Source organism: Myiozetetes cayanensis, unplaced genomic scaffold (genome assembly GCF_022539395.1).
Source record: "Myiozetetes cayanensis isolate MyiCay16 unplaced genomic scaffold, myiCay2020 scf5-8, whole genome shotgun sequence".
Taxonomy (NCBI): Eukaryota; Metazoa; Chordata; class Aves; order Passeriformes; family Tyrannidae; genus Myiozetetes; species Myiozetetes cayanensis.
Window position 1 is genome coordinate 99428296 of NW_026087742.1, and position 27727 is coordinate 99456022.

Below are 27727 nucleotides of genomic sequence, written 5' to 3' on the forward strand. Positions count from 1 at the left end.
CAGGAGCTGGACTTGATAATCCTTCTGGACCCCTTCCAGCTCAGGACATTCTATGATTCTGTGATTCTACTGATGTATTTGTCAACTTTTTTCTGCTTTAGATGAGTTACATAGTTCTCTCTGGGTCCACTACAGGCATTTTGAAGTGTCAGAAAAGTGTGATTTCATGGAAATGTAACTGAGTAGAACACATTTAATCGTATACTACTAATCATACAATAATTAAATACACTTTTATGACTAGTTTGAATTACTAGAATACAGCAGCTATTTGATTAATTTTTGAAATAAAGGCAATGCATTCGAAAGAGAGAGAAAAATGCTACTTAATGGAACAAGGTGTTTTATCCAGATAAAGCATTTTGTCATTAGTTACTGCTTTTTCCTAACTTGTTCTTGCAAATTAAAAATTTCAGGAAGATAGTGGGCAAGCAACAGGTGAATATATAAACATTTAGACATCAACAACGGGGGTTTTGGTGTTTTTTGTGGTGGTGTTTTTTTTTTTTCAGAAGTAATGTATACTGAAAGATCATTTCCTTTTTTGTATTTTTCTCTCTTATACAATCATTTGAAGGCAGAGGAGCATATTTCTTGTTATTTTTGATGCAGCAATTGGATGCAAAATGACCAGGAGCTGAGGGGGAATATCCCTATGGTAAAAGGCCAGAACAAAGTGCCATAGTGCCAGCTCTCAGAATTGCCTTTCTTTAATCACTGTCTGTCATATATTTAATGCACACTTTTTCATCTTCCACTTATCTTTCATTGAATTTGAATAGGCTAATAATTTGTGTAAGGACACAGAGGGGAATACTTTTAAATGTAAATATGAAGACTGCAATCTAATACTAACTGAAGTCCCCGAGAGCCTTTCTGTTGACAGCAAATGTATACTCATGGCCCCTACTGTTTCTTCTTCAATTATGACATCAGTTTAGCATGGTTTCTCTAATATATTAAAAGATGAGACTTGCCTGATGCATTTTTACCTAATTAATATTAATGTTCTATTTTTTAAATGGTAAAACTCAACAGAAGTTATTTGTTTTACTTTCTCCACTGCTCACTCTGCTTTCAAAGTGAAATAAAAAGTAGAAATAGCAGTGTAGGGCATCTACATTATAAAACTAGCCAAGAATGTGCCTTCTGGTTGCTGCAAACTGGGGATGGTGAAGTGGTGTCTTAGCTTAGTGTATATTCAACTCAGGCTCCCTCAAGAGCGCTGTATGTAATTCCATGGTATGAGGGATCAATCTGCAACTTAATCACAACATGAAACGTGGGGCTAATGGAAAGTCAACTTGAATTTAACATTTCCTAGCAGGTGTTGATCTTCAGAGGTTACTAAATTATTTCCACTTTTTAACACCTTCATCTTCTAACACCACTTAAAATCTAAATATAAGCTAGAAATATAAGCTAGAAATTATCAGATAGAAAAATAAATTATCTATAGGCACTACTATATCCCTTAGGCCAAACATTTTAAGTAATAGGCTGGCTGTCCTACACTGGGTAGAGAGCAGGGAAGTTGGTCACCAAAAGCTGCAGAAAAGTGTTATCTTCTGGTATGGTAAATGTTTGCAATGAAGATGGTAGTGATTTTCGTTTGTACTGAATTTCATTCCATGTTTTAAGTTCATTCCTTCCCATTAAATCATTATTTCCTAAAGAATACTCAGATTTTTATGGAGTTATATGGAGCTGTGTGGCATCAGTGCCCATTAATGTTACCCTCATCACTGGATGGTGCAATGCAGTGTGAATTAACTTGCTCAAAAGCTGCTACTTTGTTAGTGATGCAGTTTTGGGGTGTAGTGGCCATAGTTGTAAAAAATTAGTCTGATTACAGCAGTGTAATGTCATTTTCATACCAAGTCAATGGGTTTATATCTGAATAATAAACACATGGACTAAGTAATTTACTGAAAATTAGCTTGACAACTGTTAGAGGAAATGGTTTATGCACTTTAATACTTTAACTCCTTGGCAACAAGGGTCAGTTTTTCCCGTATGTTCAAGCCCATTGCTTACTTATTTGGCCCCAGAGTTGACCAGTAATGAAATGCTTAAAAAAGCATGAATGGAAAAAACTGATTGACATTTCAGGGTGAAACTAATGGCATCAAGCTTAATAAATAAAAGCAGCTTCTATGCACGTGATAAGAGGATCTATCTGCAAAACTTGACCTTAATCTAGACATATAAAAGATGAAAAGCATAACCAAGATAGTCTGTGGGACTGCAGTGATTTGTTCTCTAGTGGTTAACAACCTTCCCGAAGCTACACTGCAGTTGGTAGCAACTACTGGCCATGAAGTCAGATGTTGTGAGTATCCTGTACTGGGTTACTTTTCTCACAGTTCTAAGGCTCAAAGGGCCAAGTGCGATGGAGACTCAAATCCTGTTCAGGCACAACAGCATATAGTAAGAAAGTGCTCATTATTGGTACTTTCAAGTTGTAGGGCTTGGGCTGAAGATCCATTGTAGGAGGTTACTGGGCCAGTTTTAGATGTGGCCAGAGCATTGCACTGCCTAAACACAGGTTGCTTGAGATGTCCAAGCATCCATTATTAAGAAGGTAAGCTTCTGGTTTATTTTCTGTCATGAAAGACACATAAAACTTTACACTGTTGTTAGATAAAGCTGTGTACGCACATCTCATGCACAGTGAGACGTTGTATAAGGACTTACCTGCTGGACACTGGGTTTATTTAGTTTTGGGGTTTTTTTTCTTCAACTACAAAAATGAGGCTAAGGAAATGGTATTCAGCCCCTACCCTAAGTATGCACATTTTCAGGCAGAAATTTTTTTGTCACAATTACGCAAGGATCTTTTAATTGTGTTTCTTTTAAAACTGCTGGGGGGGGCGGGGGAAGGGGGCTATGTTCCCATATTCCTCTCTTTCTTTAATTTCGGATTTCTTTCCTAGAACATGAACATTCTGGGTGAGTTGCATGGCTAGTTAGGTTATATCTAGGCTACTAGATGAATGGAGACAGACAGCAAGCCCAAGGCACCCCCCCTGATTATCTGCGCTGCGTACTGTTTGCTCATTCCCTGCATCTCTGTCTGAGCTTCCTGCAGCCAGCTGCTTCCAAAGCAAGTCAGAAAGGCTGCAGGCAGACAGCAGTGTAAAGCACAAGCTAACCAATGCTGCTTGACATCCAAGTTGAGGATCTGTCCTGGTCTTCTTTTATGTTTATAAGATTGGCCACAGTGATCCATATTGTACTGGTGTGTTGTCTTTATTCAGAAACAATTATTTAATTAAGAAATATCAATGGATTTGGTTGTTGTCATGGAATACTGGTCTACTGCTACATAAAATGCCAAGGGGATTTATGAAAAACAAATGTCAAAGCAGAGCCAAAGACCCTTGATATCAAACAAGGAGATGGTATTGTTTTGATCATGTTCTAATTTAACTGTAATATTTTTATCACATCCAGTGTCATGTTCAGATTTAAATTTTCTATACAGTGGAAGCCAAAGCCCTTGGGTCACTCATTAACCATCTTGTTGTGTTTTGGCTGTCTTAGAGACTATGCAGTTTATGTTTAGAATATATAAAACCCTGTACAATAAATTACGACAAGTATATGCATTTATAATCTGCAAATCTATTTAATACAGTGATATAGTTACTAGAAATATTCATAAAACAGAAATATGCAATTTTATTAGATTAATTATCTTCTTTTTTTTCCTCTGAAAATATGAATATAGAATAATATAATCATACAGTGGTCTGGGTTGGAAGGCACCTTGAAGATCATCTAGTTCCAACCCCCCTGCCATGGGCAGGGACACCTTCCCCAAGACCAGATTACTCAGAGCCCCATCCAACCTGGCCTTGAACATACCCAAGGATGGGTCATCCACAGCTTCTCTGGGCAACCTATTCCAATGCTTCACCAGCTTCACAGTAAAGAATTTCTTCCTAATATTAATCTGAACCTACTCTAAGTTTAAATACATTACCTCTTGTCCTGTCACTACGTGCCCTTGTAAAATGTCCCTCTCCAGCTTTCTTGGAAGCTGCCTATACGTACTGAAAGGCTACTCTAAGGTCTTCCCAGAACCTTCTCTTCTCCAGGATGAACAACCCCAACTCCCTCAGCCTGTCTTCATAGAAGAGGTGCTCCAGACCTCTGATCATTTTTGTGGCCTCCTCTAATTTCATTTCAACAACCCCACGTCTTTCCTGTGCTGAGAATGCCAGAGGTGGATGCAATAATCCATGTGGGGTCACATGAGAGTGGAGTAGAGGGGATAGTCCCCTCCCTTGACCTGTTTGCCATGCTACTTTTGATGCAGCCCAGGACAGGGTTGGCTTTCTGGGCTCCAAGTGCACACTGCTGGGTCATGTCCAAGTCTTTCTCCTCAGGGTTGTTTTCAATCTGTTCTCTGCCCAGCCTGCACTTGTGCTTGGGATTTCCCCAAACCACATGCAGGATCTTGCACTTGGCCTTGTTGAACTTCATGAGGTTTACTCAGGCCCACCTAGCAAGCCTGTTAAGATCACTCTGGATGGCATCCCTTGCATCCAGCATTTCAACCACACCACACAGCTGGGTGTCATGAGAGAACTTGCTGAGGGTGCACTCAGTCCCACTGTCCATGCCACCAACAAAGATGTTAAGCAGAACCTGTCCCTGTACCAACCCCTGAGGAACACCACTCATCTCTAGTCTACACTTGGACATTGAGCCTTTGACTGCAGCTCTTTCAGTGAGACCATGTAGCCAGTTCCTTATCCACTGAGTGATCTATCCATCAAAGTCATGTGTCTCCAGTTTAGAGCCAAGGATGTTGTCCAGGACAGTGTCAAATGCTTTGCACAAGTCCAAGTAGACGACATCAGTTGCTCTTTCCTCATCTACCGGAGCTGTAGCCCCATCGTAGAAAGCCATCAAATTTGTCAGGTATGATTTCCCTTTAGTGAAGTCATGCTGGCTGTCTCCAATCATCTTCTTATTTTCTGTGTGTCTTAATGTAATTTCCAGGAGGATCTGCTCCAGTAACTTGCAGGGCATAGAGATGAGACTGACTGGCCTCTAGGTCCCCGAGTCTTCCTCACTCCCTTTTTAAAAACATGGGTTATGTTTCCCCTTTTTCAATCAGTCAGAACTTCACTGGACTGCCATGATTTCTCAAGTATGATAGATAGCGGCCTAACCATTTCCTCAACCGGTTCCCTCAGGATCCACAAATGTATCTCCTCAGGTCTTATGGATTTTGTCACCTTCAAGTTCCTTAAATTGTCTCAAACCCCATCTTCTCCTACAGTGGGTGGTTCTTCCTTCTCCCAGTTCCTGCCTTTACCTTCTGTGACTTGGGTGGTGTGACTGGAGCACTTGCTGGTGAAGATTGAGGCAAAAAAAGTCATTGAGTATCTCAGCCCTCTCCGTGACCATGGGTAACCAGGTCTCCTGTTTCCTTACAGAGAGGACCCACATTTTACCTAGCACTCCTTTTATCACCAACATGCCTATAGAAGATTTTCTTGTTGCCCTTGTTATCCCTGGAAAGTTTTAATTCTGTAGGGCTTTAGCTTTCTTAACCTGATCCCTGGCTGCTCCGACGATTTCTCTGTACTTCTCCCAGACTACCTTTCCCTACTTGAGCACTCTCTGGGCCTTCGTTTGTCCAGAAGCTCCTTGCTCATCAACACAATCCTCCTGACATTTTTTCCTGACTTACTCTTTCTTTGGCTGTGTTGCACGTGAGCTTGGAGGAGGCAATCCTTGAATATTAACCAGCTTTCTTGGGCCCCTCTTCCCATATAGGGCACTGTCCAATGACACTCTACCAAGCAGGTCCTTGAAGAGGCCAAAGTATGCTCTCCTGAAGTCCAGGGTAGTGAGCTTGCTGTACAGCCTCTTCTCTCCCCTACAGATCTGAACTCTACCATTCCATGATCATTGAAGCCAAGGCAGCTCTTGATTCACATTCTTCACATTCTTCATCAGCCCCTTCTTGGTGGTAAGAATAAGGTCCAGCATAGCACCTCTCCTCACTTGGCTTCTCTATCACTTTGAGAAGGAAATTAACATCAACACATTCCAAGAACCTCTTGGATTGCTCATGCCATGCTGTGCTGTCCCTCCAAAAAATGTCAGGGTGATTGAAGTCCCTCGTGAGAACCAGTATTTGAGAATGTGAGGGTGCCCTTAACTATCTGTAAGGACCTCATCCACTTGAACTTCCTGATTGGGTAACCTGTAGGAGACCCCCACTGTAATGCCACCTACCCCCACTATAAATGTCACCTGTTCATGCTGTCCCTTTAATCCTGACCCATAAGCTCTTGATCACCTCCTTATTCATCTCCAGGCAGAGATCCATGCACTTCAGCTGGTCATTGAGTTAGAGGGAGACACCCTTTCCTTATCTCCCCTGTCCTTCCTAAAGAGTCTGTATCCTTCCATTCCAAAATTCCAGTCACAGAGCCATCCCACCACATCTCCATGATGCCAGTGAGATCACAGCCCTGCAGATGTTCCCACACCTGTAATTCATCTTGTTTCTTCCCCATGCTATATGTGTTTGCATGGAGGCATTTAAGCTGAGCTCCAGATGAAGATGACTCACTGGCTGGGGTGAAGCTGTTCTGTGAGGGCACCTCAGGCTTTAGGGGAAGTTTCTTCCTCCTGCAGGTCCTTTCCATTTCAAACTTCTGTTCTTCTGCATTATTGCCACCCTCCCTCTTTGTGCACCAGTGGGGTTCTTGGCTGTTTGCCCATGGGCTATGGGTCCATATAAATCTCTGATCGAATCATCAGAAAATGTATGTTTTGAAAGTTCATCTTCCAAACGCTCATTTCACAGTCTTTCACAGAAATGAGTGATTTTAACAGTCTGCAGAGAGGAGCCCCCCCAGATGATGCAGACATGGTGGTAGTAGGTGGGACACAGCTCTAAGATAAAGGGTGCATAATGTCTGGCATAAATAGTGACCTGCCAAAATCATAAATACCAAGTCCATGATTAAAATTTAAATTTTACAGAAATATATAGGCTATGATTCTGAAAACTACAAGATCTGAGCAGTACAGTACATGAGAGAAAAGTCTTAGTTCACCAAGCATTCAGTTACTTATGAAGAATAAATCAGAGCAGCCTACTGGCTTAATTGAACTGTGCTAGCTACCAGAAATCCTCAGGTACTGCCAGGTCATGAAGACATACTGATTACTCCTTATGCCTCACCTATGTGTCAGCAGATGGGAAGGGTGGAAACATAAAGCCTTCATGAGTCAATAAAAGAAGAAAACATTTAAAACAGGATTTAGATGGCCCAAAACCAACCTTCCCAGGAAATCCCTGGTCCACCTTCTGTGTAACTGGCAGTGCATTAATGTTTACTTTCAAGTTCCTCAGATTCTCTCAGTTCTGCCTCACCTAGCACCCTCCTCACTCCTAACCCAAATTCAGGCTCTCTGATGAGGCACTTCTCCACCTCCATCTCCATATACGGACCAGGTATCTCAGAGCCTGCCTTATATTCCACAGGAAAGGGATTCCTCTCAGTGTAGATATGTAATTGCTTAAACCCCCATACTCCCACCTGAAGACAGTGTCTGTGGGTGGCTTGCCTTCCTCTAGAATACAGAGAAGATTTTTGGTCCAGTTTTCCCTCAGCTTAAAGGGTTCAGTATCTGATCCAAAGGACTGTAAATGATTCTGAGAGGTCTATTTTTCAAACTTAACTAAGCCAGGGAAAAACTACAAAGGGAACATTACTTTTCAACCTTGTGACATAGCTGCTTGTCTTGAGAGGAGAGAGCCTCTTGACCACTTTGATATGATGCACAGAAGTGCCTGTTGTAGCTGGTACACCTTGGAGGCAGCTGACGTAACTGTTATAGAAAACGTTGTAAGGACAGGGTTCGAGATCCAGCACTTCGCTCACTTTTCCTGATAATTGCCCCAACCACTAAGATAGAAATGTCTGTGAGTGCATTTTTCTCTCTCTTTCTCCAAATGTTGTGTCCTAAGTGCTTTGCTACACGGCTTGCTGGGTACTGTAGGCTATCTACACCTACTAAATGTATTTAGCAGTGACCATAGCTGCACTTTAGGATGAATCCCATCTCCCCTGAATAAGAGAGAGTGAGAGATATTCCACCACATTCTCCAAGAAACAACCCACAGCCTTGTAGCCTAGGGGGTGCAAGTTTGCATCCCTTCAATCTGAGGCAGGTGTAGAAGCTCTAACAAAGAACCCCTTCTGCATGGAATCTCTCAAAGCTTTGTTATTGTCTGCAAAACTGTCTGTGTTTTAGAAGGCTAGACTGAAATTCTTGACAGATTTTTCAAAGTAAGGTAGTATATGTTGACCTGGTACAGAATGATCTGAGCAGTGGATTCTGAATGAGATACCTCAGCCCTTCTGAGAATCAGTGTAAGGAAGGCCCAGAAAGAGCCCATTTTAGATTATCTGCTCTCTGCAAGTGGTAGCCCACTGTGCTGAAGCATCATGTTCTGCTCAGACACTGCATGAACAAAGTTGTTCTTTCTCCATCCCAGGAACACAAATGTGGGTTACATCCTTCGCTTCTGTACTTGGGGAAATACGTCTGAGAAGAGGCTAAATGCTTTCCTTAAACTGGCATAATTAGTCAGGGAAAACCTAGGATTAAAATTTACCAGATCAATACTCATTATGTTAGGCTGCCTCTAATCCCAACGTGTGTTGTTTTGTCTATGTCTCAGGCTATGAAACCATCTTAACAGAATTGCTATTTCTTCTTGTACTGTTTACTATGTCTGATAAAGGATTAGTCCTAAATAAGAAATAAAATAACAGAACAATTGTGCTTGGAATGCTGTTATAAACTCTCACACTGCAATTTAAAGCAATTGTTGAAGAGATGCAAATTACATGCATGATGCCAAACAAGGAGCACATGTAAAAACTCCTTTTTTTCCAGAGATGGATGTAGCCTGTTGCCTGTGCATGAACACGTGCACATACTCTCCCATGTAAAAGTAAAAATGAAGATGTATTCACTCCACATAAGAGTTTCAGAGTGCAGCAATTTTCCTTTCCAGACAGTGATATCCCATCAGATGGAGCAGTCTGAGGTGTTAAAAGCCTTTGGCCAGTCTGTTTATAGGAACCATCCTAAAATAAGCATCTGGGAGAATTTTTCAGCTCTTTGGCTCTGTACTCCTGAGAATTTTGGTTTTGTCACACTTTTGAGGTGTGTTTTGTGTGAGGTAAAACACACACAATCTGTTAAAACTGGATTTTTACTCCTTGTTTTTTTAATGAAATAAAATTTTGACTTATCAAAGTTATGAATAATTAGGGACAGATTCAGTTCAGGCCAATAAGTTCCTCAGTGTGGATATAGTCTCATTTGCAGAAGACTTCTGGTTGGCATGACTGATGGTGGTAGAATCCAGAAAAAGACTAGATGCCCTGACCCTGCAAGGTGGTTTATGTCAGCAGAGCTCTGAACCTATGTGAGAGCCATGTGATGCTGCTCACAGCAAGGCAGTGAGCATCCTACATCAGAAAGCTGGTTTGGTATTGATACAAAAGTAAGCCAGTCAGTTTATAGGATGCTTATTTTCTAGGCTGGTGAAGAGTTCTTATTCCCTTCCCATTCTTACAGCTGTTTTTATATATAGGAAGAAACAATGACTGAAAAAACTGCCTGTGAAAGACACCCAAAAAGTACCTTAAGGATGTTCTGCAGTAAAAAGACAGATCCTTTTCGGTATTTAGGATGTGTGCAACCAGATAGGAACTTCCCAAAGGAAAGGATGTGTGAAGGAGAAGGATAGGAGTCTGAGTTAAACAGGCAATGGATCAGCTGATGGGAGCATTGAAGGGGAGAGTCAGGACAGAGGAATTGATTTCAAAATAATCTTTTGCACAGATTTTATGGAAATGAGTTGAACTGTAAGGAGGTAAAAAATGGGAAAGGTTTTAAAATAAAAGGAAAATTTTACTTTGTTAGTACTAGAGTACTACTTAGTGAGTAGATAGGTCAGTGTGTCTATGACCTGTTGCTGACTGACATCCATACCAGCTCCCGACCATTTCTGTTGTCATTTCTCCCTATCTATGAGGCATTCCATTTGTCTAAATCCCATTGTTCATCTGTGTCCCATGTATCATTTGGTGTACAATTCCATAGCAGCCATAAATCAATGTCTGCTCTGTCATGTTAGTCACCTAAGCTGCTTTCTTTCTTCAGATAGTAAAGCCAGGAACACTATGGAGACAGTAAAGGAAAAGCTGGCAGAGTTATGAAATAAAGTGAATTTCTGAGGCCCAGAGGAATAAGAAAGGAGTTAAAATCGATTCTGAGTCATCTCTGTGGCCAGAGGGAGAGGTATTGACCAAACCCTATATTTGAGACTGTAGCTAGTGACGCTTGTAACTGAGCTTCCATTAATTTTTGCAACATGAGATCAGAATCACAGAGAAGAAACAAAGTAAGACATATTTAGAGAGGAAGGAAAACAAGTAAACTTTCTTTTTAAAGAAATGTTTTGAGGGGAGTATGCCAAGGAAAATGAAGCAGTTATTTCTGACTAAAAATAGAAACCAAGGCTGGTTGCAAACATTTTAATATTATTATTAATACTTTTTTTTTTCATTAAGTATATTGTCCCTCCTGCCTTCTCTTCTCAGCGGACACTTTTTATCTTATGGTTCCATGCAGTCTGTTAGATGAGTTGGTTACTCTGACTTCTTGAAATATTATTAATAATAAAATTACCCAGAGGAGTTTATCTGACCCTACACTGGAGTGCAGATTTTATGACTATAGGTGTAATACCATCTTTTATTTAACCACATTCAGCAATGTCCCAGGCCTCTGCACACACTTTGCAGCTCACATGCTGATCAGTAGTGAAGAGCTCTGTCTTCCTTAACGCAAAGCAACCTAGCAGTTTCTCAGGACCAGATGTGAGGAGAATCTCTGCCAGCTGCTTGCAGTGAGGCTGAGACCCACTTCAGTGAGAACTGTTTTGTGATAAGAAAAGAAATAGGTGCCTGGATCTTTTCATCTCAAAAGAAAAGCAAATCCAATTTCCCCAAATATTGTCCATTGCTCTATTGCATTGGAAGAGGAAAAACTTTAGAAGGAGATACCTTGCAGTGAGGTGCTTGTCATGACATGGAATGGAAAGATTTGAAAGACTGGTGGAAAGCTCAGAGAAAGAAAAATAGTTTAATGGACATATGAAAAAATAAAGCATTGATTTGAATATTTTTAAAGTTGACATAAATACTTAGTAACTTTGCACTGTAAGCTTGTAGTTTCAGTGGGAAGTTTCCACATGTAAGATTTCTGACTCACTGTTTTTTAGATTTATTTCCACGGTCTCATTTGCACATGGAAGACTTTAGCTTTGGGACTGCCTGCGCTCAGTCACAACTATTGCTGCGAGTTGTGTAGAAATGTCTGAGTTAGCTTTTAAGTAATTTGCTCAGAGGTGCTCTGCACCACACCGAGATGATACAGAGCTCAGCACATGCTGAGGTTAATGGCCTTCAGTGAATTCCAGCCTGCCATGACTACCTTGGTACCGTCCCTCACACTACCCACATGAAAGCCAGCTCTAGCACATTTATACAGTCTGTTGTGACTGCTGTGGCTGTATATTCTTTGTAGACTAGCTCAGGTTAGCTGGGTAAATCAGGAACTTGTCAACTGTTTGAAGGGCTTTTCTTTTCTGAAATCCTGGTTTGTGAAGTGAAATAAAATGGTGCCTGAAAATTGTTCTTGTGCAGTGTCTATTAGATAACCTATGTGGATGTATCCCACTGTAGCCCAGAGCTGACAGTAATATATGTTTCTGTTATCAGCCTCAGCAGAAAGAGTCAGGGAAGAATGAACACATCATATGGACTATCCTGTAATGCCAAATGCAGAACTGACGAGGTTTTGTAGTGGGAGACTTACCTTCCTCTTCCAGAATTGGGTCTGTGGACAAAAGCATTCACTGAATGTGAAGCATGAGAATCCAACAATTTTCACAAGCGCTTTAAGGCACAAAAAAGTGCATCTTAGCAGGGATTCTCCTTCCTTGAAACGCTGATAGGATTTTACTGGCATGAATCCTGTTATATTCAGCAATAGTCCCACAGCTGAAAACTCACATACCACTTCAGAAATTGACTACTCACTGTTTGAGCTCAAACTGTGTCAATGTATATATAGAGAGATGGCTTTAGCTGTACTTACTCCAGAGAATTTTCTTTCTATGACTCTTTCTGTAATCACCTGAACCTGGTAACCACTTGAGTATTTGTCTTGTGAGGCCACAGTGGTATTTTGCTGAGGAAGAGCTTTCAATTCTGGAATATTGCATGCCCTTCTTATATCCAGGTTGTGTCATAAGGCCATAGTCTTGCTCAAGTGCTTTCTCAAGGAAGCAAGGGAAGGAGCTTAAATCTTGATGTCTGAGTAGAGTTCTCTTCATGTTACTGTGTTCATTTATATTTGTGTGTGTGCCTGCATGTGCACTTCTGGAAATAGGCAGCAGGAACTAGGGAAAAATTGTACTTTTTGCTATCTGTAGTGCTTTCCTGCTGATTCCATTCAGCATTACCTCCACCTCTCACCTGCTGTAGGTGTGTTGTGCCTCCCCCAGTCTGTAAGGCACTGTTGTCTATAAGTCGTGTTGCTCACATATGCTTGTCAGATACTGGTAATATTGGGACTGAGTGATATCAATGGGAATGAGAGTCCTGGAAAGAATTTAGGCATCTAAAGATCACTTTAGGGTTTTCTCTGGTTCTATAAATGCTTTTGGTGACTCTTTAGCCTTATTCTGTTGATCATAAGTATATATTGATTAGACAGAATATGATTCTGAGTCTTAGATGCACCAGTAAGCAACCAAAACCACGGCCATATTCCTACTGGGAGACATGGCATTCTCAGAAAGCTAAGTTATTATATATGACAGTTGAACTTTCAGAGGATGTTTGTTTTGGCTTCATGAAGCAGAACAATAATTTTGTCTTTATTTGATTTTACCAGCAAATTGCATCAGTGCAAAGTACCATACAACTACTACATTTCTTGAAACCTCTAAGCTTATGTGGGTTTTTTGGTTTGGTTGGTTTTGGTTTTGTTTGTTTTGTTTGTTTGTTTGGTTTGGTTTTGTGTGTTTTTTAATTATTTGAAGTTTGTTTGTTTAGTAGGTGCAGTTTTTATCAATGAATAATAAGTGATATAAGCTTAATAATTCACATTGGATTATGTTGAACATTTCTAAAGAAGAAGAAACTCTCTGTTTACTGGATGTGATTATACTTAGGCAGTTCAGGGTGATGCACTTGACAGAAATCCCATAGAAAGACAACCTTATAAATGAAAGGCATCACTCCCCCCCAAAAAAATGTCACCGTGATTTGTAAGCCTTAGGGTAACTATGTTGTATTGGTGCCATTAATATTGCCTCCTGTGACTAAGCTGTTAACACTCTAATGAGATGATGATATTTAAGTAGAGGAAAACATTGGTTTTGCCCGGAGGCAGAATGATAGGGAAAGAGAGAAGTCCTACCTAGGTGCTTGCAGTAAAGACTACCTGTGGTCTGCCTCCTGCTTTCTTACAAGAACCTTATGCAAACTCCTTAAATCTTGAGAATTTTCTCATCAGGGTTTGGGCTATCCATTATACAGGTCCTTGAAAACAAGAGTGCAAGCTGCACTGCTTCTAGAATAGCGGCAGAATCCCTGTGGTTTAGATGAACTTTTCCAGTGCATCAAAGCTGCCTTTCTCTTCCTGGCCCAATATCCATGGTCTCTGGCCACAGGACTGGCTGAGCTTGCTTTGATAGCTCCAGTCTTTATCCTGTCTGCTACACTCTGAGCATGGAGGAAGCTAGGATGATAAATAACTTGTTCCTGTCTAATGACCATGGCCAGCTGAGGTGTCCCAGCAGCAGTTCACCCTTGCTGTCTGACTTACAGGGATGTACCTGCAGAGCCATGAAGAGATGGATTGGCAAGCTCTTGAAGCAGTAATTCAGACACCTGTAGTACTGCAGCTGCAGAAGCAGACCCCTCTATAGGGTTAGCTCTGTTTCAGTTCTCATAAAGACTGTGTTGGAGGCTGTTCAGTTTGGTTGGGATAAATGGTTGCTAAACCCCCAACTATCTCCAGTACTGTCAGTTAAAAAAACATCTCCAACAAGTTCCTCTACCATCCTCTGCTGTCCTAAGGTATGTGTTACTGGTGCTTAGGTCAGCATCTGGGTCTTTGTCCTGCCCTCACCCACATTTCGATCACCTCTTTCATTTGAGCTCAGACATGAAATCCCTGCCCCAAGATGACAGGATTCTCAGTCCCTGGTGGGATCACTGCCTCTCCCCTTTGCCCCTTTGTCCTGTTCCTGGTTCCCTGCTCTATCTCCCCACCCAGGTGGGATTGATTTTAGGCTTTTGAAACAGTCCTGGTCTGTAGTAAGGGGAGAAGGAAAGTTTGGCTCACATGTATATGGAACAAAGTAAAACAGCTGAGGTGTTGCATTGGCGCAAGAGACGAAGTGAGAAGGTAGACAGGAAATACTATGTGTAGAAAAAGACACAAGATTCTTCGCAGATCTGTAAATATCTTGCCAGTATTTTCACTGTCATTCCATAAGATGGATCTACCTCATTATCTCTAATTTTTGCTTTTGCATCTCTCTGCTTTGTCCACAGTTCTCTCTGTGTGTGTACTGTACTTTAGTTTTCCTTACAAAATCCCCTAATAAATACACGTATCAAAGAAAATTGGTAAGTGCACAGGTATAATTTTAAATCTCTTGTATGATTATAATATTTCCACTAAGGACAATTTAGCTATATGGTTGAAATTATTGTGAAGAGAAAAAGGCTGCCAGGTGCAACCTGATAACTCTACACCAAAAAAGACAAGAGTCAGGATGAACTTGAGAATACAGATATGATTAGTTGCAGTTAGGATGATCTCCAGGGCAAGAGTACAAGTAAATCTTCTCAAGAATGTATGAAATGAAGGCAGATTTCTGGCTATGTGCTGTCAATACTGGAGAATATTTAGCAAAGGCTGGAGTTAGGAGATGGATGGGGCTCAAATGTGCTTCTTTCGGCACTCATCACTCCATATGGGAACATTCCCACACATTGGGATGGGTTCACCCCCTCAGGCAGCTGATGAGGATAGGATTCATTCTCTAGCCAGATGGCAACAAGATCATAGACACTTTGGTACAGGACTTTTGAGGCAATATGCCACAGCAAATTCAGGGGAATATTCGGCATATTCAGATTCTGAGTATCGAGTTCCTGTAAGTGCTAGGTGTCCCGAGGTCACAGGAGGTGTATGACATTATAATGTCAGGGTTTTTCAAGAAGGCAGTGTATCAGAGACTCCTGCTGATTAGCAGCAGCAGCAGTAGCAGACCCTCTGGGGAAGCAGGGAAAAGGGAGCTGCAGGGAACAGAAATGATATCTTAGCTGTTTATCAGAATACCAGACATCTACTTCCTGGTTGATTTGAGCATTAGCTGCCTGGTTTGGGCTTGGTTTGTTGTCTTTTTTTTCCTCAGTCCTTTTAAGAAACAGACATTTTCCTTATGACTCAAAGATCACTTTTATTATCTTGAATGTGCCCTGAAAGGCGCCTTGTTGCATTGGAGGTGATGAAAGGAAAATTAGGGGGAGAAAAGGATTTAATTATAAACTATACTTTGCTTAATTTTTTTACAGGTAATGTCAGCTCTTTTTAGATTTTAGGCAGTAAGGTCAAATTAAAGTTTTCCATTGCCTTTGAGGAGTTTTAGATTGTGTTCTCAAACCTTGGCTATACTTCACAGAAGTTTACTGCTTTCATTTTAAATGAACTGTTAAATTAGGAAAATCTTATAGCATGGAGTCTGTTTAGTTTAAAACCATTACCCCTTGTTCTACTGCGGCATGCCCTGCTAAAAAGTTTGTTCCACTCTTTCTTACAGGCCTGCTTTAAATATTGAAAGGCCACAATAAGGTTTCCCTGGAGCCTTCTCTTCTGCAGGCTGAGCAAAGCCAAGATACCTTTCCAGTTTACAGAGAAGGATGTTGTGGGGTACTGTGTCAAAGGTCTTACAGAACTCCAGATAGATGACATCTGTAGCCCTTCCCTTGTCCACTCATGGAGTCACTCCACCATAGAAAGCTACCACACTGGGCACGCAGGACTTGTCCTTGGTGAAACTGTGCTGGCTGTCCCAAATCACCTCCCTGTCCTCCATGTGCTTTAGCATAGCTTCTAGGGTATCTGTTCTATGATCTTCCCAGGCACAGGGCTGAGGCTGACAGGTCAGTAGTTCCCAGGGTCTGCATTCTCCTCTTTTTTTGGCATGTACATCAGTCAATTCCCTCAGGATTCTGGAATACATTGAATCAGGTCCCATGGACTTATTTATCTTCAAGTTCCTGGGGCGTTCACAAATGTAATCTTCTCTCTTTTTTTTAATTGAGTTTGCTGAGTTCTTACACTGTTCCACACCTACCAGTAGAACAGAAGTCAAAGATGCTATGCAATTATATAATTAAGTAGAGAAATGGAGGTATTTGCTTTTTTATAAGATACAGTGCTCTACCATGTAGCTACTCAGTGTACACCTGGACTGCAGTCTGTGATGTGGTAGCATATTTCCTAACATACCTAAGCACGTTTTCCTAACATAGTTAAGCATTTTTACTAGGTTCTGCTGGCACTCAGGAACTATCATGCTCACATATGAAGGCTTTTGCAAGACAACACCCTGATATTAAAGAAAACTTGACAAAGAGCATGGGAAGATGCCAAGGCACTCAATGCCTCCTTCACTACAGTCTTTACTATCAAGAATGGTTTTCAGGAATCCCATGCCACTGAAACCTGTGAAAAAGTCCAGATCAATAAAAACTCAGTAGAGGAGAATTAGGCTACAGAGCATTTAGGCAAACTGGACACAGATGAGTCTACAGGAACACATAAGACATGCCCACAAGTAGCACATGCTGCTAATAACACAAGGGTTGTAGATTTGGTTTCCATATGGACCATTCACTTAAGAGTTGGACTCAGTGATCCTCATGGGTCCCTTCCAACTCAGAATATTCTGTGAAAGTGCTGTGAAATCTGAGTGGTTGCGTTCTTAATTATCTTTGAAAGGTTATGGCAACTGGAGGAGGTTCCTCATTATGTGTTAAAAAAATATCACATCTATCTCTAAGAGAGACAAGAAGGAGAATACAGGACCTACAATCTGGCCAGCTTTACCTCAAAGCCTGGAGCAAATCTCTTGAAGCCATTTCCAGAGATGAAGATGACTGGTAGTAGTCAACATGGATTTATGAAGGGCAAGTCATTCCTTACAGTGCTAATTGTCTTCTCTGAGGACTTGAAAGGCTTCATGAATAAGGGGAGAGCAGTGTGTATCAGCTATAGCAAGGCTTTTGACACTGTCTCTCACAACTTGGAACAGACTAGCTAAATGGGCATGGAAGACTGACTGAATTGCCATCCTTAAAGGGTTGTGAACAGCAGCACAAAGTCCAGCTTGAGGCCAATCACTACTGGTGTACTACAGGCATTGATACTGGGTCAATACTGTTCAATGTCCTCATTAATTACCTGGATGATGGGACATGGTGCATCCTCAACAAATTTGCAAGAGATATAAGACTGGGAGGAATGGTTGATGCCTTAGAGTTGTGCTGCCACTGAGAGGGACCTGGATAGGCTGCACAAATGGGCCAACGTGACCTCACCGTGTTCAGCAAAGGGAAATGCAGTCTTGCACCTTGGCAGGAACAATCTGGGGGATGACCAGCTGGAATGCAGCTTTGCATAAAAGGCCATGAGGGTCCTGGTTTACACCAAGTTGAACAAAAGCCAGTGATGTGCCCTTGCAGCAAGGGTAGCCAGTCACCTATTGGGCTCCATTAGGCAGAGCACTGCCAGCAGGCTGAGGGAAGAGACCCTTTGCTCTTCTTAGAACTGGTGAGACACACCTGGAATGCTAAGTCCAGCTCTGGGCTCCCCAGTGTGAGAGAGACATGAACTTACTGGTATGGGCCCAGCAAAATGTCACAAAAGTAATTAAAGACTGGAGGATCTGTCATACAAGAAGAGGCTGAGATTGCTGAGTCCTGGGGAAAAGAAGGTTCTGGGGGATCTCATCTATGTGCATGAATAACTGATGGGGTGTAAGTAAAGAAGATGGAGCCAGAGTCGTCTCAGAGGTACCTAGTTACAGGAGAAGAGGCAGTGGGCACAAGCTGAAACACATGAAATTCCATGTAAACATGAGAGAAACCTTTTACTGTGAGGGTGACTAGGCACAGGTTGCCTAGAGAAGCTGTGGAGTCTCCATCTCTGGATATATTCAAAGTCTGATGTGGCATGGTCCTGAGCAACATGCTCTAGCTGATCTTGTCCTGGGACTAAATGGGCTAGGGGAACTAGGTGATCTCCAGAGAGAGATTTCTTCTCTTCCAATTACAATGATTCAGTGATTCAGTTTGTGTGGATGAAGAGAAATATGTTGGTCAAGGTGCCCAGCCAGTAGAAATGTCACCAATTAAAAGGAATAAAAAGGATAATATAGGGGGAGAATAGCAGACTATTTGCTTTGTGTTGGCTTGGTATTGGAAGTGGAAACACATTTGCAATATAAAAAGAAAGTGTTTTAAAAACAATTCTTGTAAAAAACTGAGTTGAATAACACACTCCATTGGAAACTAACAGCCTCAAAACTTATTACTGTTGGGATTTTGATTCCCAAACCCAACATGATTGTTTCCTGGAAGGTGGGTGGTCTAGCACTCAGGAACTTGACAATGTACTGGGTTTCACTGGGCCCATAACTTTATCTTTCCATGTTTCAAAAAAAAGACAGTGGTAGTGTTTCCGTCTTTTCTAAATCTAAATATGAAACTAAATGTGGGTATTTATATTCTCTGCACTGACTTTTTTTTATTTATATGGAAAATTATATGATTAAAAATAATGGGAAAAAAAAAAAGAAAGTACTTGATACCAAATACTTGTACCAACTTTTTTGTCACTGAAATTCAGGCATTTAGCATTAAGCCTTGTTGATTCAGTTGAGAACCTCTGTTTATTTCATCACGCCTAAAAAATCAAGGAGGCTAATACACAACTAATTAAATATTAAGTCCCCATTCATTCTGCTACACGTCAGTGACTGCTGAATACCAGCAAAGGAGGTGGGAGGAAAGAGAGTACAAACAGCTGTTTAACAAAAGCTGTGTCAAGCTGGAACAGATATTGCTAAAGTATCTGTTTGGGGCAAGCCAGACATCTCCAGATCAGGTGCACGAAGCATTGTCTAAGTCAATTTTCAGGGGACTGGAGTCCATGTGAAAAGTGGCCCTTGTGGGAATTTCAGTAGCAAGCCTTTGCCTACAGAGTGGAGTAAATGTGGAGAGATAATCTTTTAATTTTAAGTCCTGGAGGAAGGGAGAAGGGAGAGAGGAGTGGTTGTAGTGCTAAAGTATATTCTGTGCTGGTACAGTGCATAAGAAAAAAGCCCTCACTCAACTCTGCTGTGACTCTCTAAATGCAAGGATGTAGTTCTGTGTATTTATATAACAATTTCCAATGAAACTAGGTTAAGTAAATCAGCGTTGATGATGTTTTTCTTTTGATCAAAATTTACATGATCTGTTTGGGAAAACTCACTTTCTACTTGTTTTCAGCCACATCTGTACCAGATTGTACGGAGGCTGAGGGATCTTTACTTTTGTTTCAATATATATTGCAACATTTTTATTGCATTCCACAGGTCCTCCAGTAAACGTTACTTGCAATATTTTTATCAACAGTTTTGGATCAGTCACAGAAACCACAATGGTAAGTGCTATGATGTCATTGGTGAGAGAACAACAATACTTAATATATGTCATGAACAAAACCTGTCAATTTTTCTATTTATTGTTCAACTTGCAGGTCCTCCTGTAAATGTTACCTGCAACATATTTATCAACAGCTTTGGTTCAATAGCAGAAACTACAATGGTGAGTGGGACTGGTCATTGAAGCCATCTTGTGAAGGAGTGGGATGTGATGTAGAATAGGGATGCTCAGGATATGGGGACATTTACTAAGTTATGAAGCTACTATAAATCTACCAGCTGTATAATAATAATAAAATAAAAGAACAAAAAATAAATATAGAATAATTATATAAGAGATATATAAATTACTAAACTCACCTATCAAGTCCAAATGCACCTATGTAGGAACCCCACCACAGTTTGTAGTGACTGTGGTGGCAGCAAATATAAGTGTGTGCAAACCTGCTTTCTCAGGTTTTATTAGCACTGAAGAGACGGAGGAATGGCTGGAGCTCAGCTGTGGGGCTCCCTGCCAAGTACTCCATGCTTGAGTGTGTTTTGCACTACATGCTGAATTATCTGCTGCTGCAGATAACAGTCTTGTTTAACTTAGATAAATCTTTGTGAATTGCAGCCACATCAGTAACTGAAGTGAATGCAAAACATGAATCAAATGATTATAGCATGTAGGTATAAGGCTTAGATATTTTGAGGTTAAATAGGTACTACGAAATGATGGGATTCCACCTGACTAAAATTTGTATTTTAAATGAATACAAAGAATACACTCAGTCAAAAAAAAAAAAAAAAAAAAGCCAAAAATGAAAATGTCAGTTTTAATTATGATAAATCTAAAAATAAACAGTTCTGCTTTTCTTTTCAACGTGAGATTTTGATTTTTAAAAATCCCCAAAATTTAGGATTAACCAAATCTATCTAAAAAAATGAAAATTAAAATTTTACTCCAATTTTTTTTTAGTCTAGAAGACTAACCTCTATTATCTTTTTTCAATATTTGATAAGAAAAATAAAAACTATTCTTCTGAATCCATTTAGAAAGATGCTGAGTTTTTAAATCCTCTTTTTAAAAAATGAACAAAAAAGATAAGTTGTTTATTCAAGCATACATATACTCAACTATAGGGGTTAGTCCAGACAGAAATTTTTGATGGCTTTCTCATCATAATGTGATAAATCCATAATAGTTATTAGGTGCTCATATCTATGGGACTTTTGAAGCAATTGCAATGTAGTTTCACAACTGTTTTCCAGGGATTCCTACACAGCATCCAGGTCTTTCTGGATTTGCTGAAGCCAGAGGCAGTAAAGATGCTTGGCTTCCTGTAGGACTGAGATCCCTGTAACTAAAAATGAACTTGCTACCCACAAAAGGACTTAAAGTAAACCAAAGAACTATTTTTTTATAAAATTGAATAGATACTGCTTTGCAAGCCTTGCCTTATGCAGGAAGAACAGGTATTTAGCTCAACTTATATATTTTGTTTAATATTCACTTAGATTCAGTTGTAATTCCTGCCATCATTTCAGAAAGTGATGTCTAAGGAATGTAGAAACTACTGCTCCTAAATAATTTTATTTAAAAACCCACCCTGTTACTTAATGTTTTCTAGAGATAAAAGGCAAGTTTTTTCTAGGCCAGATTCCTTTCTTAAATAGTGTGGGAAAGACTCTAGTATAAATGACATTCTGTAACATACATAGCTATAAAAAAACCAGATAAGTTAAAGCTTTAGAGTTTTTATCTTTAATATTTTAAAAACACCTTAAAAGAAAACTAAAATTAATTTAAAAATTACAAGGAAAAAAACATATCATGGTGTAACATAATTATTGACAGATTTCATTTTCATTATTTTTGGAAAACTTCAGTTGTTTTTCCTGCATTTAAAGAATTGTGAGAAGATAGAAATGAGTGTTAGCCTTTTTACCCAGCCATGTTTGTTGATCCTAGTATGCAGAGCCATCAGCATAGCATAAAGTAGCAAAAATCCTGCACGTCACTAGCTTTACAAGATGGCATTCAATGAAAATATTTGCACGACCTAATGCTGATTGCATTAATTAGACTCCTTCATTGCTTTGATTAAATCCCCTCATTGCATTTTACCTTCTATCAAATATGTTAATGTGCACCTTTCCAATGTTCATTAACACATTTTGCTGAAAACAGCCAAACATTCAAGCAGTTGAAAACAAAGACTATTGGCTTTCTTATTTTGCTTTGTTCATAATATCTGCTGAAAGTGTGGAAAGATTTCTCTAAGATGCTGTTCAATGGTTTGATATTGATTTTCTTAATGCTGTCACTTCTTTAATGACTATTGTGACTAGTTTTAGCAGTCTGCTCTGAGAGGCAGACATCAATTACTGTTCCATCTACTTTGCCTTTCTGAAATAGATATAATCATGTGGTAAAATTGTTGGCATCCCTTGTGATAAATAACAACTTTTGTTTGACTCCCAGGAATCGTTTTTCCCTTTAAAATGCTCTTGATGGTTTTGACATAAAACTAAACGATTCATTTAAAAGCCTGGATTGCAAATTCAATAGAGACACTCCTGTCTCAGAGGAGAGGAATGCTTAGTGAAACCATGTATATATACTGAAGGGACATTGTCAGAATATAACTTGGATGATCCACAGCAGTTCATTGGAAACTTGGGAGATGAAAACTTGTTTAGAGAATCTTTCAGTAGAAGGAATTGACATGGAAAACAGGATTACAGTCCCAGACCTACTAAATTCAGTAACCCAGGTTCCCATTACATTACCAAGAGTATTTGCTGTTTTCTGATTAAGACAAAGAGCAGGATAAAATTCCTCCCTGTGTGAAAAGCCAGCACAACTCCAGTGTGCTCTTCTAAAAGCTAAAAGTTCTAATTAAGAAATAAACAAAGATTTTGTGCTGGTTCACATGGATGAATTCCACAGACCCTTCATGAGTTTTAGTCCCAAAGATCTAGAGGAACAAAATGCATGTATATCAGTCCTTCTGCTCTATGGGACATATGGGACAGTATCCTAACAGATTTTTTTTTTCCCTGCAAAAGAAATTTTTTTCTTCCGTATTAGAATGATATATATTATACCAAAATGAAAAGAGGAAAAAAAGGCCAGAGTCAAGATGATATAGTTGGAAATTTTCTTCACTGATTTTTCTTTCATGTAAGTTCTAACTTGCAGAAAAAAAGAAAAAGATGATCCTGAGTAACTTCACTGAATAAAGCAGTAAACTCTGTATCTATTTTTGGAAGCATTCACACATGCAGTATTCAGCAGAAAATTCACTGTACAGCATGACTGCTGTTGAGTATCACAGATGAGTAATCTACATCAGCCTGGGCAGCATCCCAAAGAATTCAGATGTTCAGTGTTGCTAATGACCAGGATTTTTTAGCTATCAGCTGTAGAAGCTAAGAGAGTTTGTACATTGACAAGCTAATTGTTAATTACAGAAATGACTAACTGTGAGGACATTATTATTGTCGTTATGCCCTATAATCAGTGACTGACACTATGCAGCAGGTTCTCTGTTGGGGTGAACGCATCAAACTCCAGTTGTGTTTTAAGTACTTCTGTTAGCAGAAGAAATTGCCATTCCTTTATTTTAAAAGCTTGGCTGTGGCTGGCTGTACGATCTTCCAAGTAGAAAAAAACCCTAAACAATAATTGAAAATAAGCTTGTTAGATCCTGATTAATTCACATGTATGGTTTTAGATACACAAAAGGCTCCCACTGAAGTAACTGGGGACACCTTGCATGCTTAGGTTCATAGGTAACCAAGTCCTTTTCTGTTGCATGGCCTTGAAATAGGTCATTAAACCACTACTTTTCAGTTAGCATTCCTATTTAATCTTTTTGATAAGCCCCTCCAATTCATGGAAGACTAGCTAAGTTGGCTGTTTGTCTCAGACACCTGATGCAACTCATGGGCAATCAATGCTGTTGGAGGGGAAGATGGGAGGAAAGCTGAGATCTAAGATAAGTGTCAGTTCAGAAACAGAAAGTAGCCCTGAAGAGGGAGGAGGGTTCCCCTGCACTCCCCCTGCCACAGCAGTGCCTGAGAACAAAGAGATCCACAGCCTTGCTGAAGCTCTGGGTAGTGGATCTAGATTTGGATTTGCTGAAAGATGATTTCTATCTACATTCTTATAACATAAACTAAGTATATCTGTGGATTGAGTCCCTAAATCTTCAGATAAAGCTACTGAAACTAATCAGATTAATATTCTTTCAGTATGTTGGTATTACTCTGACCTTATGGCTTGAGAACAGAGGAAGGCTGTTTATCTGAGTTGCCTTGAGCTACTGCTGGTGTTGGTCTTGCAACTGAGATGGAATTTTTCGGTCCACAGTCCTTGTTCAGAGCGGTGGTGCTGTCAGAAGGAATTTGCAGAGCAGGTGTACTCATGGTTGTGTAGGAGTGCATTACTACAGTCCACCCACTTCTACCCTCAGGAGCTTGCAAAATACACACTGTAGTCTGCCTCAGCCCCATGTGGTTCTGCCATTCTCAAGAGAATTTTTCTTCAAAAGACAGTTACAATGTTAGCACAGGAAAAGTAAATTCAAAATTCTGCACATGATTAGGTCTCGATGTGTAAACACACATCCCTCTCAACTGCTTATACTGCAAGCATAGGAAGAAAAAATAATGCTGGGGGTTTTTATGTGTATCTTATATTTCCATTTTTATTTCTTATTAAAAAATATATATACATATATATGTAAAGCCTATCAGACATAAACAACGGTTTCAGTTCTGTTTTGCTTCTAACAAGTCTTGCAGAGGCAAAGCATCAGTGTAATGTCTCTGATATATTTATGAAAGGACATATTGAAAAATGTAGTTTAATCCAACTGGCATGATTTACGATTTTGGTATAATATATATCATCATATGCAAGCTCTTCTATTCACAAAGATTTTTCAGACTGTTTTTAATTATCTAAATCACCAACCACCAAGGTTCATTTTTAAAATATATTTCTATATAATTTACTGGTTTGACTTATTTATGATTTCTATATTGTGGGGGAAAAAATACCTGCTTTCCATAGGCTTCATTATATATCTTATTACATAGAAAAATTAAAGGCAGTTGCACAACTAGTTGTAGAAGTTTTATTCTATCAGCAGTTGCTGATGACAGCTCCTGCCTTCTTTTCTGCAGAATTAAAATCAAGTGCTTTCCTGGATTTATGACTAAAGCTGTCCCATATAAAATTTAAGACACATATAAAGACACATATAAATTTAAAGACACATTATAAACATAAGACACTCTCAGTTTCTAAGGCCGAGAAATAAGGAATAGTATGCTTATGGATAGGGCATCCTTACAAGATGTGCTGACATTTTATAAGCTCAGAACTGCAAGTAGCTATTTGATCTTTAAATGTCTGAAACAAGACCATCATGAAAAGTACAATATGGGCTTCTGTAAGTATCTTTAATAAACAGGCTATTCTTGAGACCTCTCTTGGGTCTGTCTTGCTCTGATTAGTAAACATTCCTGTCTATGTAAAACATCTATGTAAAACAGCAAAATGAAAATGAAAAAAAAGGAAGAAAAGTCATGCTCATAGTGAGATTGTAAAGGATCAGCTGTTGGGTTAAAAAACTGCATTAGTTTGGATGTCAGAAGTTTTCTGTCAGGGCAGCAGCACACTTCCCTTACACCCTACAGAGCAAAGGATGGGAAAGTTGAAGCTTGGAAGGGCTTGTTCACAGAGTCTGCATATAGGGCAAGCTGCAGCTCTAATCAGAGTGAGAATATTTATTTACATTTCAAGAACAATAAGTTCTTTAGACTGTACAGTTCAGTTACTTAACTAAACCCAGGTCAGCTCATACATTTTCCAAGTCAAAAGCACAGTGCTGCCATTTTAGTGGACTGTGGTTACCATAAAGCAAATCCTAAAGATTTATATATTGCTTCAGATAATACAATCAATATTAATATTATTAAAGATTTTTTTTTAGTGGAAGAGTAGATGTATTTCTAAGAGAGTGTTCACAAGCAAATTCAAAGTAGTAATTTCAGGTAAATATGCTATGAAAGCAAAGAAAGCTGGGGGAGATGACTTTGGAAATTTGGGATAAGGAGAATAAGCATTTGCTTCTTTCCATTCCCTCCGAAGAGTTTAGCCCCTAAATGCTCTTTGCATGCTCCCTGTTAATAAGCAGTTCTTGACAGTGTTAATGTTCATTCTAAATAAACCTCTAAATAATTACTGCCTTTCCCAGTTTTGACTAGCAGACCACTGAGCAGAAGAATACAATTAGGCCAATTTTAATGGGATGCAGAGAAGGAGGAGTAAATGAAGGAACATAGAGAGAAAAGCATACAGTAGATAGAAAAAGCAAACAAATAGTAAATAAGAAGTGCTGAATTAATTTCTTCTATACAATTTTAGCTTCACTGGAATTAGCAGCTATTCAAGAGTACATTAGACATAATTGATTTGCATATTGGAACCAATTTATTTAAATTGCTAGTTTCACAGAATATTTGTTGAAATTGTATATATCTAGCTGCAATGCTTTTTGACTTTCTAAGCACCTCTGAGTTAATTTGTAGAATTTGAAAGAGGGTTATATTTGATATTGGAGGTTGCAGTTAATATTTTTCTCATCACTGAAGGAATTTTGATTTGGAAAAAGTAGCTGTTAGTTCAATGCAGCATTTTGACAGCTTTATTTTCAAATGACATCTCTGATGTTCAACGGGTAACACACATGTTTGCTGTAATCCTGGTACTGTAGTAAATCTAAGAGCATAAAGAAAGCTAAAGCAGGCTTCCAGTTTTGGTGGCTTAGTAACCTTTTTACATGGCATTTCTGTAGGACTACAGAGTGAACATTTTTTTGAGACAGCAGTGGAATGACTCACGTCTGGCTTACAGCGAATATCCTGATGATTCCCTGGATTTGGATCCCTCTATGTTGGACTCTATTTGGAAGCCAGATTTATTCTTTGCCAATGAGAAGGGAGCAAATTTCCATGATGTCACAACAGACAACAAGTTGCTGAGGATTTCTAAAACTGGAAAAGTGTTGTACAGTATCAGGTAAACCAATTCAATTTATTTTTTTCTTTTCATCCCCTTCTTTCTCCTCCCTGTTTTTCTGGATTAAATGTACATATTTGATTTTTGTTTTCCCATGTGTACAACTTAAATGAGACTTAATCATAACAGGGTAGAAAGAAAGTTTGCCTGTGTTCCTTTGCTAAGCTTTTACTTTTCACAAAATAGTCTCTAAGTGGCACAGCAGTGCTTCTCAGTCTTGTTGAAAACTTGAGGCTGTTGAGAACTTTAATGGTATGCCTCAGTAATTCCCATTAGTGTTAGCTCAAGTCACTACTTTTACAAAGAGAGGAAATCAACTCTGTAGTCTGTAGGTTGCAATTTAAAAGTAAAGGGGAATAGTATTTTAAATGACTGCTCAACACTTTAAGTAAAAACAAGCTTGAAATGCAATAAATTTGATGTGCAAGTCACTGGCTAATTGGTTATATCTATTCACATTTAAAAATAACTGGAATTATTGGTTATATCTATTCACATTTAAAAATAACTGGAATTATGGAAAGTTTTGTGGTTTTTTTTAGACTAAATGCATTGAAGTGTGTGCCATGTGACTAGATTAAGGCTGAATTAATAAACACTGACAAAATATGATCTGATATGACCCGATGAAGTGGGACATATGCAGAGAAACAGAGTTGCGTTCCACAGGCATAAGCAGCAGCAAACATTTATTTGACATTCAGCTTACGGTGAGACGCTAATTGCTGAATATAGGTAGCCAAAGATGCAAAACACTCTATTATTGCTCTTATGATTATTCAAAATGAATT

At 39.4% G+C, this 27727-nt stretch overlaps 1 protein-coding gene across 8 annotated transcripts in view; it reads left to right on the top strand.

Annotated features, from left to right (window-relative positions):
* Positions 1 to 27727, top strand: part of GLRA2 (glycine receptor alpha 2) — a 127022-nt gene that overhangs the window by 5894 nt on the left and 93401 nt on the right. For 4 of the 8 annotated variants that reach the window (XM_050331931.1, XM_050331927.1, XM_050331928.1 and 1 more), the window contains exons 3-4: positions 19790 to 19857; positions 26713 to 26936. In XM_050331931.1, coding sequence (XP_050187888.1) covers positions 19790 to 19857; positions 26713 to 26936 — 292 coding nt within the window. Of the gene's footprint in view, positions 1 to 19789; positions 19858 to 19953; positions 20022 to 26712; positions 26937 to 27727 lie in introns of all 8 variants that reach the window. The other 4 variants (XM_050331926.1, XM_050331929.1, XM_050331933.1 and 1 more) reach the window with 2 other exon arrangements.